General features: G+C 30.9%; 1 protein-coding gene across 1 annotated transcript in view; it reads left to right on the top strand.

Annotated features, from left to right (window-relative positions):
- Nucleotides 1-5,653: 5,653 nt before the first annotated feature.
- Nucleotides 5,654-18,632, top strand: part of LOC129946449 (uncharacterized) — a 99,353-nt gene continuing 86,374 nt past the window's right edge. Inside the window, exon 1 of the mRNA XM_056056632.1 lies at nt 5,654-6,615. Coding sequence (XP_055912607.1) covers nt 6,525-6,615 — 91 coding nt within the window. The 5' untranslated portion in view covers nt 5,654-6,524. The remainder of the gene's footprint in view (nt 6,616-18,632) is intronic.

The raw sequence follows: 18,632 nt of genomic DNA, 5'->3' as shown, positions 1-18,632 counted from the left end.
TTTTTAAAACTTTTATGCCACTTGACAGATTAACGGACAGAATTTGCAAATATTTACGTGTTATATTTATATTTTCTAAAATATCAAACCAAATTAGCAGGGAGCAAATAAACGTAAAATCAAAAATTTTATTTTCTAACGATTCTGCAATGTTTTTTGCCTCTAGATTTCCTATTTCAGGGGTGGAATCGGCTAAGGTGATTGTTGACTATCAATGTTTTGATAGTCAAATTGACTATCATTTTCATTCCGTCTGCGTAAGATGATTCAACTCAATTCAATTCGATTGAACAAGTTCAGATTCAAATTGTCAAAATTCGTTGTTGCCTTGGTGAAATTTTAAATTGATTCTTATAAAATATCTAAATAAAAGTTTTAAATTGGCTGATTTTGAATAAAATTCTTACTTTTCTTGCTTTTTTTCGAATGTCGTAAGCTTTGTCGGTCACAGGAATGTGTTTTTTAAAAGAAACAAAGTGAACTAAGAACATTTTCCAGTCGTTTGTGTAGGCGTCTGGTAGCTCTATTCGGAATAAACAAATTTGTTTGAAAACGACTATCACATTTTTTTGTGATAGCTTTTTAGGTATCAAATTGACTACCACCTTATGATCAAATTCGATCATTTTGATTGTCATTTATCAACAATCACCTTAGCCGATTCCACCCCATGAATTTCTATAAGGGCTTCATATATTTCTTCTAAATTTGTTTTTAAAGGCATCTAACCTGCTCTCCCATCTAGTCCTAGAAAGGGGTTTTAAAGTAAGACTTAGAATTTTTTTCTTGTAAATATCCCACCTCGTTGTGGAATTTGAAAAAAAGCTATACAAACATTGAATTGTATCGAAAAATTAACTGCATAAAATGAGCACCGAGCAGCATCATTAACCACTAAATTTAAGGAATGCGAGCAACATGGAACAAAAACTGACTTCGTGACTTTTTAAAATTGAACTTAAATGTGGCCAATTAGAACTACCTATACTTGACAAAGCATTCTGCATAGTCCCAAAATTAACATAGAGAGTATGACGAAGCAAAATAAGCATTTTTTGTTTTGATGGATGTTTTTTGAGATTATTTTAAAAATGTTTGTGGTTCAAGAAATGGCAAATAGTAGTACATATTTGTTTGCGCAAGATGAGATTAGATTTTCTTGCTCCTGACAATGCGCCCCCAGAATTCTGCACCCTGTGCATTTGCACATCTTGCACATATGCTTTGTCCGACCCTGTGTATAGTATAAGAATAAAATAGTCCTACCATATTTAATTGTTAAACTTACACAAAAGTTAATAATTATACAAACATATCAGAAGTATTTCCCAAAGTTTTGCCTTGGAAAAAATAGAAACAACTTAAGAATTGTGTTCTTTTGTTAAATGGTTTAAACTGTTGGTTTAACACTAGAATATGGTTTTTAAGTATTTTTTTTATTTTTGTAATATTTCTCTCAATAAACTTTCCACCCCAGTTTACAATTGTTTACTATCGCTTTGTTGATAGTCGATTTTGATTATCAAGTCTAATTTGCTCTGTGTAAAGCGATCATATAAATAAGTTTTAAGTTTTTTGGCAGCACTTACTTTGAGGAGTGTCATTTTGCTCATTTGTTTGTTTTTATTATTAGAAAAAATTTAGTTTTCTAGTAAAAATGTAAGTAAATCTTGGAAAAGTAGTAATCGTGGCGTCATGATTAGTGGTTCGATCCCTGTCTGTGCCATTCATGGGCGAATCCAGACTTTTTATTTTTAAGAGGGGGGGGAACACACTTAGATGAGTTTTTACCCTTCGCTTAAAAATGTTCTTTAAAATTTAAATAACATAATGTGTACGAGTATATTAACCTAACCTTTACAAATTTTAATTGCTAAAATGATAACTTTAGTTACCAAATTATTTTAGAACACTGTTGTCAAGCAAAGTATGGTTTAACTATTTAATGTGTATGGATTTAGAATCCACACACTTAGGCCAAGAGAAAGGCCCATTGTGATACCACATGAATCTAGAGAATTACTTCTAACTAGTAGAACCATTTTGAGCTTTTTATAAAGCGAAGAAGATATTTAATATCCTTTTTAGCTAGTTCGCTGGGATTATCAAAAGAGTAGTCCCCCAGATGAAGTTTGCGTTTGAGTGAAAGAGCAGGGCAGGTGCATAAGAGATGAGAGATTGTTTCCTCTTCTTCTTCGTCCATGCAGCTCCTACAGAAGTCATTTGAGGCTACGCCAAGTCGTATTGCGTGTCTGCCTATAAGACAGTGTCCTGTATGACTCCCTACCTATGAAAGCAATCCTAGATTCCAAAAGTTTTCTAAATGTGCCATATTTAAGAGCTAAAACACAATAGTTTAGAGGGTTTTTCCTGCATTTCACGCAGAAATGTAAGAAATTATACGTTTTTTGTATGCTTTTCTATTTATGCTAAGAACGCTTAAATATCCAGAAAGTGAGAGACTATCTGAAATGAAGAAATGTCGGGCTTTTTTGACGAAGTTTTTTCGAACTCTATTTTCAGGAGTCTATTATTACTATCGCTATCAGTCTGCTAATTCGTAATTTCATCATAAGAAGTCAACAAAACTTAAAAATTGTAGAGAGAAAAATGTTTGTTTCTTGAATTTAAGTTAATAGGTGCTTTTTAATAGGTACCTACATAATTTCTCTAAAAAAATTAAATTAAAACAAATTAAGGTAAACAAATAAGTTGGGAAGAAACGTTTGTGTGGCACTTACAAATTACACGTTTCAGAATCTCCAAAGCAAATTCACTTCAAAAGTAGATTTATTTAACAGAAAAACAATTTTGAAATAAATACAATGCACGACTGGGCCGCTATAACGTGCTAATTTCTTCCAAAAAGTCTATTTAAAAATATTTCCTTTGTTTTAAGATTTAAAAATGTACCTGCAAAATAAGTTTTTCTCAAAAATTTAAATGCCATTTTATTTTTCAAAAAATCTAGATTAACTTATATTTTTTCGAAAATTATTTTAAATTTTGTCTTAAAAATAGTTTTGGTAAGCACTAAATAAAGAGCTTATAAATACATATTCTTAAGAACCTTAATATTTGCTCTTTTTCTTAGAAACAATTTTTATAAAAATAATTTAAAGCATAACTAGAGTTTTAAATTGAGTGAAAACAAAAATTTTAGTTGTTTTTGACAGCAAACCCCTTTTGGTGAATGTAGTTAAATTACTAATAAATCTATAAATGAAATCTTTACTAATACAACTTAACTTTATTCGTAGACAGGAATGGTTGGGAGTTGTAAGTCACTAGGCCCTAGTTCTCAACGCAGTGCTGCGCCACCTAATCTATTTAATTCAATACAATATTTGAATGATTATTAAGAAAAATTATTGTTATTTTATAAGTTCGTATGCAACAAAAGAACAAATCTCTATTCTCTATACATATGGAAGCACATCCAGAACTGGCGCAATCGTACAACGCCCTTTCAACCATTGGACGAACCAACTTAAGGCGTCAATGGGAACAACTGGCGAAATCTTTGAACATTCATAACAGCAGAAGTTATTTCGGCTGTTGAACTTGGTCTCTGGTATGCACCGATTCTACCCTTGTAAATAGTCTGAAACGAAAATTTAATGTCAAAGAGATTTTTCTTTTTAAAGTTCAGACACTTGTAAAACAAAATATTTTTGAAAAAAAGGTTTCATACAAATTTGTATTAACTCTACTATGCAAAATATTTAAAAACAATAACAAGTATTAATATTTTTTGAGTTTACAGTGTTTTGAAGTTCAAATTTTTAAACAAATATGATTATGAGCTAGAAGTATCATACATAATTCTGAGAAAAGCATTATTACTGGCACCAGAAAGTTTATAAAAACTATGGTAGTTTCAATAAGACTAAAAATGCTCTATCCGACTTCCACGGATTAGGTAAATTAAAGCTTATTGCTAACCATAACTCATAACCTTTTTTTGCCATATTTTCCTCAGACAGTCAGTTCACCTTCCTTATTCTCGTTGAGTAAAGCTCAAGTAGAAAAACCCTGTTTTTTTTTTTGAAAACCGAAAAATCGTATGTACAAAATAAAAGCGTTTTTAGGAACAACTTTCAAAAAAAAAATTCGGTGTCGTACATAATTTCAATCTAACGAAAAATATTTACTTAAATAAGAATTAAGAATAGTCAAATCTTCTAAACTTGTTTGTATTTTTGTAGCGGTTACCTAAATATTCTAGCATAAGATATTTTGTATTCACATAAATTCAAGCTTAATTAAAATAAAATTAACTTGAGCATGCATATGTATAACAAAGAAGAACGTTTTTGAAATCTGGTTCATCTTAAAAACAGCTGAAACATCAATGATTGATTTTTACTTTTCAATCTTCAAAAGATAATTTGGCTTATTAAAAAAATATGTGGTGCAAGTTTTTAAAGACAACTAGGGCTATTTACGGGTATCATATCTGGGTTGCTCTCCAGCACCTTTTTTATCAATTACTAATATTTTGTGAACTATCCAATTAGTTTTTTTAACATATTCATATTTTTTTTTAATCTGCAAAAGGTGAGATCCTTTTATAATTCGAAAAAAGCATTATATTATGATTCATGAAGTAGCTTCTCTTTTTCAATGAAATTCGTGATTATGTTCCAAAAGTGCAATCTTCAATATTCAGTTTAAAAATCTTTTTTATTTTTCAAAGAAAAATCATAAGCTGTAAGTCTTCACCTGCACAAATACTGAAGCATTTATGTTAAAACGGTTCTTAACAGTAATATGCAAAACGACATAAAAACTTTTTTGTATCTTATTATAAATTCGTAGATAAATAAGGTAAGGTTCATATACCATCAAGTTTTTCATATATAGTGATTTTTTTGAATATCATGTTGAAAACGGGTATTTCTGAGTTTCATTACATTTAGCTTAAATTTAGTTCAGATTCTTAATAAGCGTTAAATATAAACGTCTAAACATGAAGAAATAACATTCAAGTTTTTTCAAATATAGATACAGTGGAATGAAGGCTCAAGTACTTTCAGAACCATTGAGAAATTACGAAAACTAAGTGAGATACCAAAATAATTTAAACTGTATCTAAAAGATAAAGATTTATAAACACTTTGCAAAATCATCATCAGCCTAAAAACCAGGGTTTTGGTTATCTTTTAAAGGGGTATATTTCAAAAACATGACAAATATAAGTTATGATTTGAATTCATTAAGGACATCTTAATACCTTACAAAGTAATATTTTGTTTGTGGGACAGAAAAAAAACGTTTTTTATTAGGTGAGTTTAATTAGGGGTCATGTGATAAGCTTCTGATCTCCTAGATTTTAATATTACGAATAGACTCTCATAACAAACCATTTATAAAATTATTGTCTACCCCAATACATTACTAAAATTATACTCGGTTTTAAAGAATTTAAAACTTTTGTTCAAAAGATATACTAAAAGCTATATCTTTAAAATGCTATCAATTAAAGCTTTATAATTCGCATCAAAATGATAACCTCGCAAAAACTTAAACAAAAAAAACCGTCTTAACAGTCTTACCTTGCGGCGGTCATGCACTCAGTTCATTATGCGGTCAACTGCCCACCAGTGAAGATGCTGCATTCAGATACTTGTACACCACAGTCCACAACCATCATCATCCGCATCAGCGTTAGCGTCAGGTAGATTTACACGCCATAATAATAAATGCTTCCATTAACGTTTGGGGCTGCTGAGCTTCGATCGCCACAACTCGAGACAATTTCCCCAACTTAGTTTACCAACGGCTTTCTGGCGTTCAGCATCAGCATGGCTATGGCGTTAAGTATTCAAACAGAAAACTGATAGTTGCCGCGTGATAGTGAGTGAAACGTCTCTGGCTCAGGTCTGAATCCGAACGAATTTGTAGTACCTAGTTTTTGTTGTTGATTTTACTGCCAGCAGGTGGCAGTTGTAATTTTTGTTGTTGCCATCAGAATCCATATAACGTTTTTGTTCGTTGTTCTCTCGGCTGCGTGACGTCCGATTCCGTGGCTTGTCGTCGTCGTCGTGTCGCAGAAAATGTAGATACCCACTCTGATTGTGTCTCAGAGCAAAACAAACCAAAACCGGACTTCAAAAATTCACGAATATTATACCTATAGATTCCTACGTGCATCCAGCTGACCATAGTTCATAGTTATTGGAGCTTTGCTTGGAGCTTTTTCTCGGCAGACTTATTTTTTTTTTTTGAATTTGCTGCCATTCGCGCCGGTTTGTTGTGATAACCACAAGTTTAAATTAGTTTCTTTCCTGTTTCCTGTTGTGTATTTGTTTGTTTCTTTGTTTTTCGTACTTAATTTTAATTGTTGAGAATATTGTGATGCGCTATGGAATCAAAAAAAACTAACTAACACTCATCGATTAATTATTAAGAAAGTGATACAAACATTTGAGGATATTGTTTAAAGTTTATTATTTTTTTAATTTTTTTAAAGTTGTTTTATTTGGTTGCTTTCGGATAGTATTTTTTAATTTGTTGACAAAATGAAGATCATTCGCATGCTTCTGTTTAGTGGTCTATTTTTGATCTGGATCAATGGAGCCAACAGTGGTAGGGATTTGAGACGAAAAAACGGTAAGTCATTAGTGTTGATTCTTCTAATAGTCTGGAAGTTTGTGCTGTCTTTCGGTCGCTTCTTATGTTCCATGTCGTTACAATTTGTATACGCTTTTACAATTATTCTTTTCGACTTCTTTGCTTTCATTTATATGATATTTTATTAAAAATATATTTATTTGAATATAACACTCTTAAAAATGTCACCAATATCTAAACAACAAAATGAGTCAAAATTAGAATAACTAATTATTAGTAAGAAAGATTGTGAAATATTTGTTGAGAGAAAAAGAAATCGTTTTTTTTTTTTTCGTCTATTCATAGAAAGGCAACAGTCAAATCCACTTAAGTGCAAATTGAATTGTGCTTTATTGCAATTATCATTCAACAAAGCGATGCATCTCTAGAAGCGAAAGTTAATGTTCAAATGAAATAGAAAATTCGGCGTTTCTTCAATTATATTGAAAATAGTCAAAAATCATGTTAAACACTACTCTATTGCCATTTTCCAGTCGTTTTGAAAAAACTTAAACCGTAATAAAGTTTTTAATAAATATGATTTAAAATCATGAAAATAAAATTTTTATTTTTAAAATCATGAAATGAAAATAAAAATAAACCAGCATAGGTGTTCTTATATGCGTTTCGCCCCGATGTAATCGTTGGGCTCATCAGAAGATGACCATTACACCTTGTCTTGAGGCATATTTTCTCGAATAAATCGAGTTTCCATATAATATGAGCTACATAGAGCTACTGTGAATTATATGGTTGCTACAAGTCTTCAGAGAAGATAAATTGTAGCTGTTTTTATTTCCTTGCTAAGGGACTTTTGAACAAACAATTCGACTGTTAACAGTCAAACATTGCATCTTCGTAATAAAGTTGTTTACCTTTTTTTAAAAAACGTCTTGAAGAACTTCATCTGCTATTCGGATCGTAATTTTTAAAGCGAAAAGAACCAAATCACGTTTATCTTATGATGCTGAAGTTTTCTCACTCGCTTGCACTAGTAAATATTACCCTCCTTACGTTATGGAGTTCCAATGTACCTCAGAGCATGTTTGAATAGTCATAACTTTTGTTTAAAAATGTATTTCTATGGGATTAATAAATCAATAAACGAAATTTAATCTTCTATTAACGTTATTTGTTTTCATGATCACTGATCTTTTACAGAATTTTTCGCTAATCTTTCCTGGAAATAATTCATAAGCATGGGGTCATGGTGGTCCATTATAGAATATTTAAAAAATAAACGTATTATTTTAATATTTTTTATTTCAATAAGAATTTATAGATACATAGTTCTAATATCAAGTTTAAGACGAAGGTAGTTTTAAGTGACATTTGACGCATAGCGATGGCAACAATATCTTGCACAACATTTACAGCCGGTTCTGGTTTATGTGTCTTTTACTTTTGAACAAAGTTGACATCACTTTTGCAAAGATGTCCTTGGGGGACTGTTTGCAACACCGGTTGAACTCTCCATAAAGGCGAAGGGCATCCAAAGTAATTTTCACCCTTTGTGTTGCGTGGCAGTCTTTGAACGTTTATTAATTAACGCCTCTATCATCTCCTCCGCGAGAGCTTTTTGTTTTTGAATAATTTGATCGAAAAAGTTAACACCACTTTTGGTTTTGTTGTAGTACAGTAACATCCAGTAACAATTTGTTGAACATAAGTCACCAACGCCAGTATTTCCAATACACATATTTTTCAAAAACCGACAAGCACGATTTTACATTTACAGTGTACCTTTGTATTCCCATAAATGTACCTACTCAAGATGTTGATAATCAAGTTTTAGGGGCAGAAAGGGTTGAACAGGTTACAGGTTACAAACTAGGGAAAACCAGAAATCAATATCAAAAAAGGAACTGCGAACAATTTAAAACTTAATAATAATAGTTTTGTTTGTGCTTATTTAAACTATCATCCAAACTTATTTAAACCATGCATATGATTTATTAGTTATTGCCAATATGTATTATAAACCTATTCAATTCAATTCTGACAATTTCCATTTAACCAATCATGAAATTACAAAACTTAATGTCAACTAAATTTCTTTTTAAAATTTTATAATTTTACTACTACTAACTTTAAAAACCGAATTGTACTTAACGAAACAAATCTTGATCTTCTCGGTGCAGGCATACATCACCTACAACCTCTTGTGGAGCGATCATATATGTAAACAAGATGTCAGCAAAAATTCAGCAATGTGTTTAGACAATGTAAGAAACTGAAATGAAAACTTGAGTGGGGCTTGTGCACTTATATCTTATTTAAGCCTCTTGGACAGTATTCAAAGAAAATATTTACAAATATTTTTTATGATATTGTCATTAACTAATTTACGTTACTAGACCATCGTCTAAAATTTTCTTGGCTTACCCATTCCCAGCGTTATTTTAATGGTTTATGCTCTAGTGAAATAGCCAGCCGCTTTCCTACCCTTAAACAGTTTTACGTGAATAAGGAATGCCTTAGACGCTCTGTCTTTTCTTGTAATTGCAATGTTCAAGAATTCAAAAACTTTCTAACCCCTATCTTTTTAATCTGGGTCGCAAGCATGTTAAGCGGCAAGTTATAGCTATTATTGAAATCGATCCGGAAATTTTTTGATTCGATATTTGAAGGTGTTTCCCTTTGATACTGATCGATTGGAAATCACACAAAGAATTTTTTTAGGAAAAAAAGTGTGCATTTATTTTTCTCTAAATATTTATTTTTCTATTTTCCGGACGGAAACTCGTTTTCCTGAACAGCTAATACTTTTATGTTCAAAAGTAAAACGAATCGTTCCAAAGATTTGTGTTCTAATTTCACACAATTCCAATGACATGTTTTTGTCAGCAAACATTTTTGTGTGGGCTTCAATCAGGACATTTTTTCAATGACAGACATTTTTAATGGTAGCTATTAACGACCTGGCAAAAAAATTCCAATATTTTGTTTTCAATGATGAAAACCAATGACATAGCTCATGTCTGATTGGACAAATTATTATTTTTTGTGTATACTCTTGAACAACGCTGGGAACAACGCTTAGAAAAGATGATGATTTTGCCAAAAAAATCATCTTTTGATCTTGGCGGGTATGTAAATAAGCTGTCGCATTTGGGGCACAAAAAAACCATATATCCAAAACGAGTCACTGTTTTGTGCAGATTTCGGTCGAGTGGCCTAATTGGGCCATTTTTCTTCGAAAATGTGTGATTGGCCGTTACAGTCAATGGCGATCGTTATCGGACCATGTTAAACGATTTTTTGTTCACAGAAGGAGGAGGGGGATATTGGCAACATTTGGTTTCGATAGGACGGCGGCGCTGCGTGCCACACAGCCGAAGCTACACTCGATGTTTTTATAGCATTTTTAAACAAAAAAAAGTTATTTGGCAGACCCTATGTAAGGAAAGTTGAACTTATTGTCTTGATGTTGTTGATTGCATTTTTATTTGTAAATTATTTCAATGCAAACATGTAGGTACCAAAAGATCCTCTAAAATCATGAGCTTCCAAGTTTGAGGACGACGAAGCCTAAAAACAGAATTTTTATTAATACAAAGATGAACATAAACCCAACGGGTAGTTAGTAAGAAACTTCATATTCTAAGATCTAAAAATATATGAAAACTTATAGATAGGATGTCTGAAAGCTTTCCATTCGTATCCCATCCCTCGATATTTCTAAAAGTTTTACGAAACATTAATAACAATATGTTGTGTAATGTACAAATATTTTTTGAGCATTGTTCTTAGATACTTGAGTTGGAAACCATTGTGTATTGTTTTTTGTCAATTAGATTTAGAATAGAAAATAAACTTAAAATTAACAACAATATTTTGCATTTGATAAATTTAGTTTAATTTCAATATCTGTTGTTTCCCCAAGATAGTTTAGTCGAAAATCAAAATTTTCCATTCATAGGGAACTTAAAACGTCAAGAAAAGTCAACATTTTTAATTCAAATTCGATTATCATAACTTCCTATGGGAAGTAAATAAGGACTAAACGGAAAATCTTTATTTCAAACTAGCGGCCAGTCCCGGCTTCGCACGGGTAGACATAAATAGGTACAAATATTTAAGTTATAAGCATGTTAATTAAAACAACTATGAGTCACTAAATTAGAAAAACATTGTATGCTTATCTTATAGCCTCCCTGTACACTAAATTGGCTGTTGTATTTGGAGGTGCCAACAAACCGTGTTGAAAATCCTATTCGAGAAAATACCACATTCAATTGCCCGTGGGAAAAGCACTCTTTCCTTAATTCGATACCTACTATGGTAACAATTTGTCCCTGGGATTTATTTATTGTTAGGGCAAAGGATACTTTTAAAAGATATGGGCAAATCAGTTGGTACGCCGCCGCGGGACCCGTAATGATAGTTGCTACAATCACATTATCTCTTAATTCTTTGATTCATAGTTTTGTATTCTATAATATTGTCTAAAATTTGTTTGTCCTATCATAAATACTCTTTGCCGTGTATGCGATGAAAGACATTTAATGGCTCCGATTTTTCAAATTGAAAATTTTGACATTCCTCGACGTTTCAAGGTCCCTAGAGTCGAAATAAAAGATTCAAAAGATGTCTGTGCGTGCGTGTGAACGTACGTCCGTACGTTCGCGACGTTTTTTCGTCTTCCATAGCTCAAGAACCAGAAGAGATATCGACTTCAAATAAAATTTGTTATATAGATAATAAGGCAGAAAGATGCAGAAAGGGCGTAGGTGGTTTTTTTTACCAAAGCAGTTTGAAAAAAGGTGAACATTTTGGTTAACCCCAAATATCTTACGAACCAAAAACGCTAGAGACTTGAATTAAATTTTATATAATATATTGTAACGTGATTTCAAAGAAGTATATTTTTCCATTTAACGGTTTTTTTTTATAAATTAAAAAAAAAAAACAAAAAAAAATTGTCACTTCCAAAATTTTACGACTAAAACAATAATTTTGTGTAACGAAGAATAATGTTTTTGAAATCTGATACAATTTTGAGAAAAATCGAATTGACAGTTTTTTACAAAAAATAAAAACCTAAAAAAAAAATTAATAAAAGTTGGTAAAAATTTATTTTTGACTCAAGTATCTTTTCAAAATTTTAAATATTGGCTTTAAACTAATTTTATCTTATAAGAAATAAAGTTTTAAACAATCGATAAAATTTTGAAATAAATCTAAAAAAAACAGTACTAAAACTTGGTAAAAATTTACTTTCGACTCAAAAAGCTTTTCAAAAATTAAAAATATTGGCTTCAACCTTGTTTTATTTTACTGAAAATATTGTTTTCTATATCCAGTAATTTTTATATAAAAATCCAACAGTCCGTTTTTTTCGTAAAAAATAAAATCTACAAAAATTAGTTCGCAAATTTGGTAAAAATTGATACGAGTACATATAGACAAACTTTTAAGCAAGACAAATCGTCAGACGGGATGGGAAGTGATCAGTGTGGGTCGCATCCCAGCCTCTTTTTAACTTTGTTGAGTGTTCGACGGTATTGCTTGCAGCAGTCTCGACCGCGTTGAATTGATGGAATTTTGAGATGCTCTCAATCTGTTTGTTAGGTGCTCATTCCAAGACATGTTGTAATTAAACACTTCGCCAAGATATTTGTATTAATTAGACACGTTTATTTCAGAATTATTGTAAAACGATTTTTCGAACTCTGCTCTTCTTCCACCATTGCGAAATATTACAATTTTCGACTTATCAAGATTTATTTCAAGATTCCATTGAATACAGTTAGTCTTAAAACCCTCTATTTGCAAATTGGAAGGATTATCTGACAACAGTACAATATCGTCCGCAAATAAGAGGTCGTTAATTTTAAGATCGTCTAAAACAATACCGATTGGTAGTTTCGCATTAAGAACATTTGAAAACGGAACGAAAAGAAGAGAGCTTAGCACACATCCTTGACAAAGCTTTCTTCGTGGGGAAGAAGTCTGACCAACACAAACCATACCCAAACAGCTGCAGTAGTATCCTTATAAAGAGAATTTATAGGTATCCAGTATCTTTGAAGATATTCCCAGAGTCGATAGCTTATATAGCAGCCTGAAATTCATTGATAATATTTTTTTTTCAACTAAGCTGACAGTCTGTTCAAGAGAACTGTAGTAAACAGCTTATAGAGCGTATCGAGAAATGAAAGTCCTCTATAGTTTGACCTAGGAATATTGCACAGAGTTTTCCAAAAATAAGTTTAATTTTTGGTTTTAAAAATTAGTAGATTTTTTGACAAAATATTGGAAGTTCATTGTCATTATCCATATTAGCGATATAGACGCTTTTTCTATGACCAACTCATATATTTGCAGCTATATGTCCATGATTACTTCAAAAATTATATCTTTGATTTCTTGAAACGATTGTGAAGCATTGGACTTAATCTTCCAAATGGCCCCAAAGATAAAAATTTAATGGAGTTAAATGACTTCGTAAAAAACAGTGATCTGTCCTATTATTGTCAGAAAGCGACGATGAACTGTGACTTCCATTTCACCAGTTTGTAGATAGAAATGGGTAAGTTTTTTTTTGGTCAAATGCAAAAGAGTTTCAAAATTAGCAGCTGCCTATGAAACATTAACCATTTGTTTTGTGTTTTGTGAAAAATGATCTGTTGACTTAGATTTGATCTTTTTCCTCGAGAGCAAAATTAAATCACAATTCTTTATGACTTATCTGTGTGCCTTGAGAATAGAAAGATGTATACAAAAGTGACGCGAAACTCTTGTAACCTTGACTTCATGTTTCATAAAATATGATAAATTGTGTACTTAAAATGTTTAAGTCAAATTTGCCTTAAGCCAAATGATATAAATGTTGCGGTTTTGGTCTGTATTTGGGTACTTCAATGTCATAAATGACGTCTATTGTGGTCAAAATAATGTACGATGAGGATGATGCTGTCAAATATGTGCAAATACCTAGTTAACACCTATTCAATGCTAGGCATTTGCGCACATTGTCTACGTCACCATAAATGTTTTTTATTTTAACCACAAAAGACGTTTTTTATTTCATTGAAGTACCAAAATAAAGATAATAACCACAACATTTTTATAACATACATAAATTTTAGTTCTGTCAAAACAGCCTATGAATAAAATATAAATTAATGACGCTCAAAACATCTACTTATGTATAAATCAATGGTCAAATAAAATAATCAGTGATTTAACAACATGATGCGTTATTTAATATAGAATTATGATTCTTATAGGCTTTTTTAAATTCAATAACCAGCTTTCAGCGGATATAAGCAATTTGATAAGATGTACATAAATTTTTTAATTGACTAATTTTCACAGTTTAATGGTTTTTAATACGAACTTGTTTGTGTGTTTGTTTTTAAATTCATGGACAATTTTGATAGCTTTTCATCAGGCACGTGTTTATATTTCTGTAAATATGAAGGACACAATTAAATAAACTAAATAACTTAAGCACTCATGGACATAGCACAAAGTTCAACGGTAACTGTCATAAGTTATCTTTAAACTCGATTATTCTATTAAATATGTGAATTTGATAGTTTGCAAAAAATAAAAACAACTTTAAGCCGTTCACAATAACGAGAGGTCTAAGATTATTGCAAAAGAAAATTTTTAATAGATAATTTTAATAATTCACCGGATTTTTACCAAAAAAAAAACATAAAAGTTGAAATAAATTTTCGGGTTCCTTCAAATTCAACCATGTGTTAAATAAGCTGTTTTATCAGATATATGTCGGTATATACTTGAAACTCTTGGAGACCTTAAGACTCATTTTTTTAAAATCTCTTTTATACGTAAAATCCTAACTAAAAGGTATCCGGATACCCTATCTGTCTGAGATTGAACACAGCCAACTTATACTTGTAGTGCATCTTTTTGTTAGAAATTAGCATGTGACAGACCACGAAATATAGCTGTCAATCTTAGATATGTGCAAAATATTAAATCATAAAATATTTAACACTAATTTGTATGCAGTTTTCTTTATTTACATATATGTAAATGAGATTCCGCTTATTTACATTTTCAAAGACTTATAATTCACAAGCAATAATTAATTTACAACACAAGTCTTATCTGTCAATTTGACTGATGTGATATGTGGTTTATCAAGCTCATAATACTGACAAGATTTTATTTTTTTTTAATTTTGTTTACAAAATTGGAAGATCAAATACATTGCATTTTTGATGCTTTTATCTTTCCACAATTACATAAACTGATCTTTGGCATTTTTGTGTAGTTTTAATTATCCGTTCATTTCCTTTAGTCCTAACTTAATATGAAATTTCAAGGCCTCAAACTTAGGTAAACTAATATTGTGAACGAATAAAATCAAATTCAATATAGTATGTATGCAAAGGGTGATTTTTTAGAAGCTATAGGAAAGTTTTCCCAAAAAATACACATACAATTCAGAAATTAATGAATTCTTTATTTGAATCGATAGTACGGTCCATATAATTTAATGTTAGAAGATTATTTCATGCAAATGTTGACCTTGACTGCGCCACAAATGGTCCATCCATTAAGTCCAATTTTAGCATACTCTTTCCAACATTTCGGCTTTTATCTCACGAAAAAATGCTTCAATGTTGTCTTCCAATGCGTCAATTGAGGCGGGCTTGTCTGTTTAAACATAAGCTCTAACATAGCCCCACACAAAACAGTCTAAAGGCGTTAAATCGCCGGTCCCGTACGTGAAATAAAATGTTTACACTACTCGCTTCTCAATAAATAAATTGTGTTGTGTGGCACCGTCTTGTTGAAACCACATGTCATGCAAGCCAAGCTCTTGCATTTTGAATGTCATCTCACGGTAGCGCTCACCATTCACAGTTACGTTACGATTCGTATCATTTTTGAAGAAGTACGGTCCAATGATGCCACCAGCCCATAAACCGCGCCAAACTGTGTCTTTTTCTGGATGAATTGGTAGCTTTTGCAATGCTTCTGGTATTCTGATATTCACTTCAAAATCGACAATTCTGCTTATTCAAGTACTCATTGAGCTAAAAATGAGCTTCGTCGCTGAATACAATTTTTCGGTAAATAAGTGGATCTTCGGCCAATTTTCCAAAAGCCGTTTCACTGAAAATTGTACATTGCAGAAGGTCGTTCGGCTTCAATTCTTGCACCAGCTGTATTTTGAAAGGCATCACACCTAAATCCATTCGCAAAATTGTCCACGTTGTTGAGTTACAGAGGCCCAATTGCTGCGAACGGCAACGAATCGATAATTGATGGTCATCATTAATACTGGCCGATACAGCTGCGACATGTTCTTCAGTTCGCACTGTACGTAAGCGTGTTGGCGGGTAAATATCCAACTATGTAAATTTGGTGCGAAACTTATTCACAATAGCCCAAATAGCCGCTTTAGTGGTTCGATTAAACTGACCATAAAATGAAAGAAGATCGCGATAAACTTTCTTAAAAGAGCACGCATTTTGATAATAAAATTCAATAATTTGCAAAGCGATGCTCGTTTCTAAGACAACTCATGGTTAAATTATGGACCAAACTGGAGTTGTTTCACAGTGAAACAAAACACGAAACGTGCGTCAGCTGTTTAAACCAGTATTGCCAAAAATAAAATTAATATCACCCTTTATATAATCATGTTAAAGTTTTTGATAATTTAAAAAAAAACGATTTTTAAGTATTTACACTAAGTTCTTGCAATAAGGGCATTCTTTGAATTCAAGATACTTTGATTCTTTTGTAAGTTCTTGGAATGCGTTGAAATAAGGGCTTTCTTTGAATTCAAGATACTTTGATTCTTTCTTTATCCGTATTGTATTTTCAGAGCATTTGTATAAAATTCCCCAAATATTAAAACAAACATTTTAGTCTTGATTCAAACCATTTAGCAACACAATTTTCAAGACTATATAGGGTTAACTTAATTTTTTGCTTTTTAAATCTACACTACTTTAACTCTCTAATTTTATACAACGATTCTCAAAGGAAATCAGGTTAAAATATGTTGATTTACTTTTCCCGACAGGTTTAAGTAGGTACCTTCAATAGCGGCTATAACACGAAAATACGTATGAATACATGCATACCGGCCTATATCTTTATAAAGAGTTCACTGCACTTATATGAATGCCATTGATTCATAAACTAGGTTTATCTTTTGATTCAATAGCAATTGGTGCATAATATACAACATGCCAGCAAAACATCATGAGACAGCATCCACAATCATCCAAGTGTAAAATTTTAGTTTGCGTTAAAAAAATATTTTGCAATATCAATGTTGTAGGTAGTAGAGTGAAGACTTTGCAATATGTTCAACAAAACAGGATGGATAAAACAAGTCTACAAAATGTTTTTGGTTGTACAGTTATAAGGCTGCATAGCAGATTAAAAAAAAAATTGAAAATATGTAGTTTGTTGTAAAAGTGAATTTTATTATGATACCAACAAGGAAATCCTCGTGAACATAAATTTAATGAAATTTTGTACTTTAAGAATGTTTAAAAAATTCAGTTCGAAATAAAAATAAGGAATATTTATCGTACTCGTGAGAAAGTTTTATATATATCTAAGGTTGTGCCTTTGTATCGGGAAATGGATTGGATCATACTAATAGAAAATTGAATTGAATTCTTCTTGATTTCAAGCATAAAAAGCATTACAAGTTTTTTTTAATAAACTTAAATAAAACTCAAAATCAACATTTAACAGAAATGTCTGGAATAAGGTCGTTGAGTATATTCTCCAAAACAGTTACAAATTCAAAAGATTTTCATCTTAGTATCCATTATATACCCATACAACAAACAAAAATTGTGTTTCATCTCTGTTTGTTCTAAAAGAAGTTATCAGATTTTGATACAAAATAAATAAATAAATAAATAAATAAACAAATAATGGTCACAATGTGTCCCGATTTTCCTACACTATTTTCAAGAAAAAAAGAAGATTTTGATAATTATTAATAAGAATACAAAATATTACATTCGCTTCAAATGTCAAAACATAATTGAGGTGTAGAATCATTGATCATCGCTTAATTACTAATACTAAATAGTAAGCCAATTCTTATCTTGGTATTTAATTTGTATGTTATGAAAACGGCTGAATAATGAAAATACAGTTTGTTTTGTCGATCCCGTAGTAAAAGTATAAAGAGTTTGGGATGCTACCCACATTAATAACTTCCCATCCCTGCTATCGATTTGTCTTGCTTAAAAGGTTTGTAGGTTTTCGTGTTTGGTTGAAAAAGTTGTCAAATGAATTATTCTAAGAACATTTAAAATTGATAACAATATTTTGTATATGATGAATTAGTTTGATTACAAAATCTATTTTTGTTAACGAGATTTTTTTTTTCGTTAACCAATTGTTACCAATTTCAGTAGTATTTCCTAAAAGTTTTTATTTCTTACATAAACAAATACAAATTCGATGAATGAAATTAATTTGAAGCCAATGTTTTCTATTATTCACGATATATTGATACTATTTTTGGTAGATTTTAATTTTTTATGAAAAAAATTGAGTGTTAGAATTTTATAAAACAAATTATTAAAAGTTGAAAATAATATTTATTATAATATAAAATTAATTTGAAGCCAATATCTCAAAATTTTGAGAAGATATTTGGGTCGAATTTTTTGCAATTTTTTTTTAGGTTTTTATTTTTTGTAAAATAACTTTCAATTCGATTTTTCGAAACTTTGCCTCATATCAAAAACATTATAAAAAATAATAATGCACAGCATTATTTCGTAAAATTTTCGAGATGACAAATATTTGTTTTCAGTTTTCTTGATTTATAAACAAAACGTTAATTAGATTATTTTTCCAAATATTTGTTTGGTATCACGTTACAATTTATAATATAAAATTTAATTCAACTAAAAGTTCAACTTTTTTTAAACTGCTATGGTAAAAAAACTAGCCACCCAATTTTCTTGAGAGCCATTTCTCCATTTTTCTGCATTAGGTATGTACGTTCGTACATCTATACGTACAGACAAATTTAAGAAAAT

This window comes from Eupeodes corollae, chromosome 2 (genome assembly GCF_945859685.1).
Source record: "Eupeodes corollae chromosome 2, idEupCoro1.1, whole genome shotgun sequence".
NCBI lineage: Eukaryota > Metazoa > Arthropoda > Insecta > Diptera > Syrphidae > Eupeodes > Eupeodes corollae.
The sequence above is the reverse complement of the archived record's forward strand: the minus strand, read 5'-3'. Positions and strand labels throughout refer to the sequence as shown.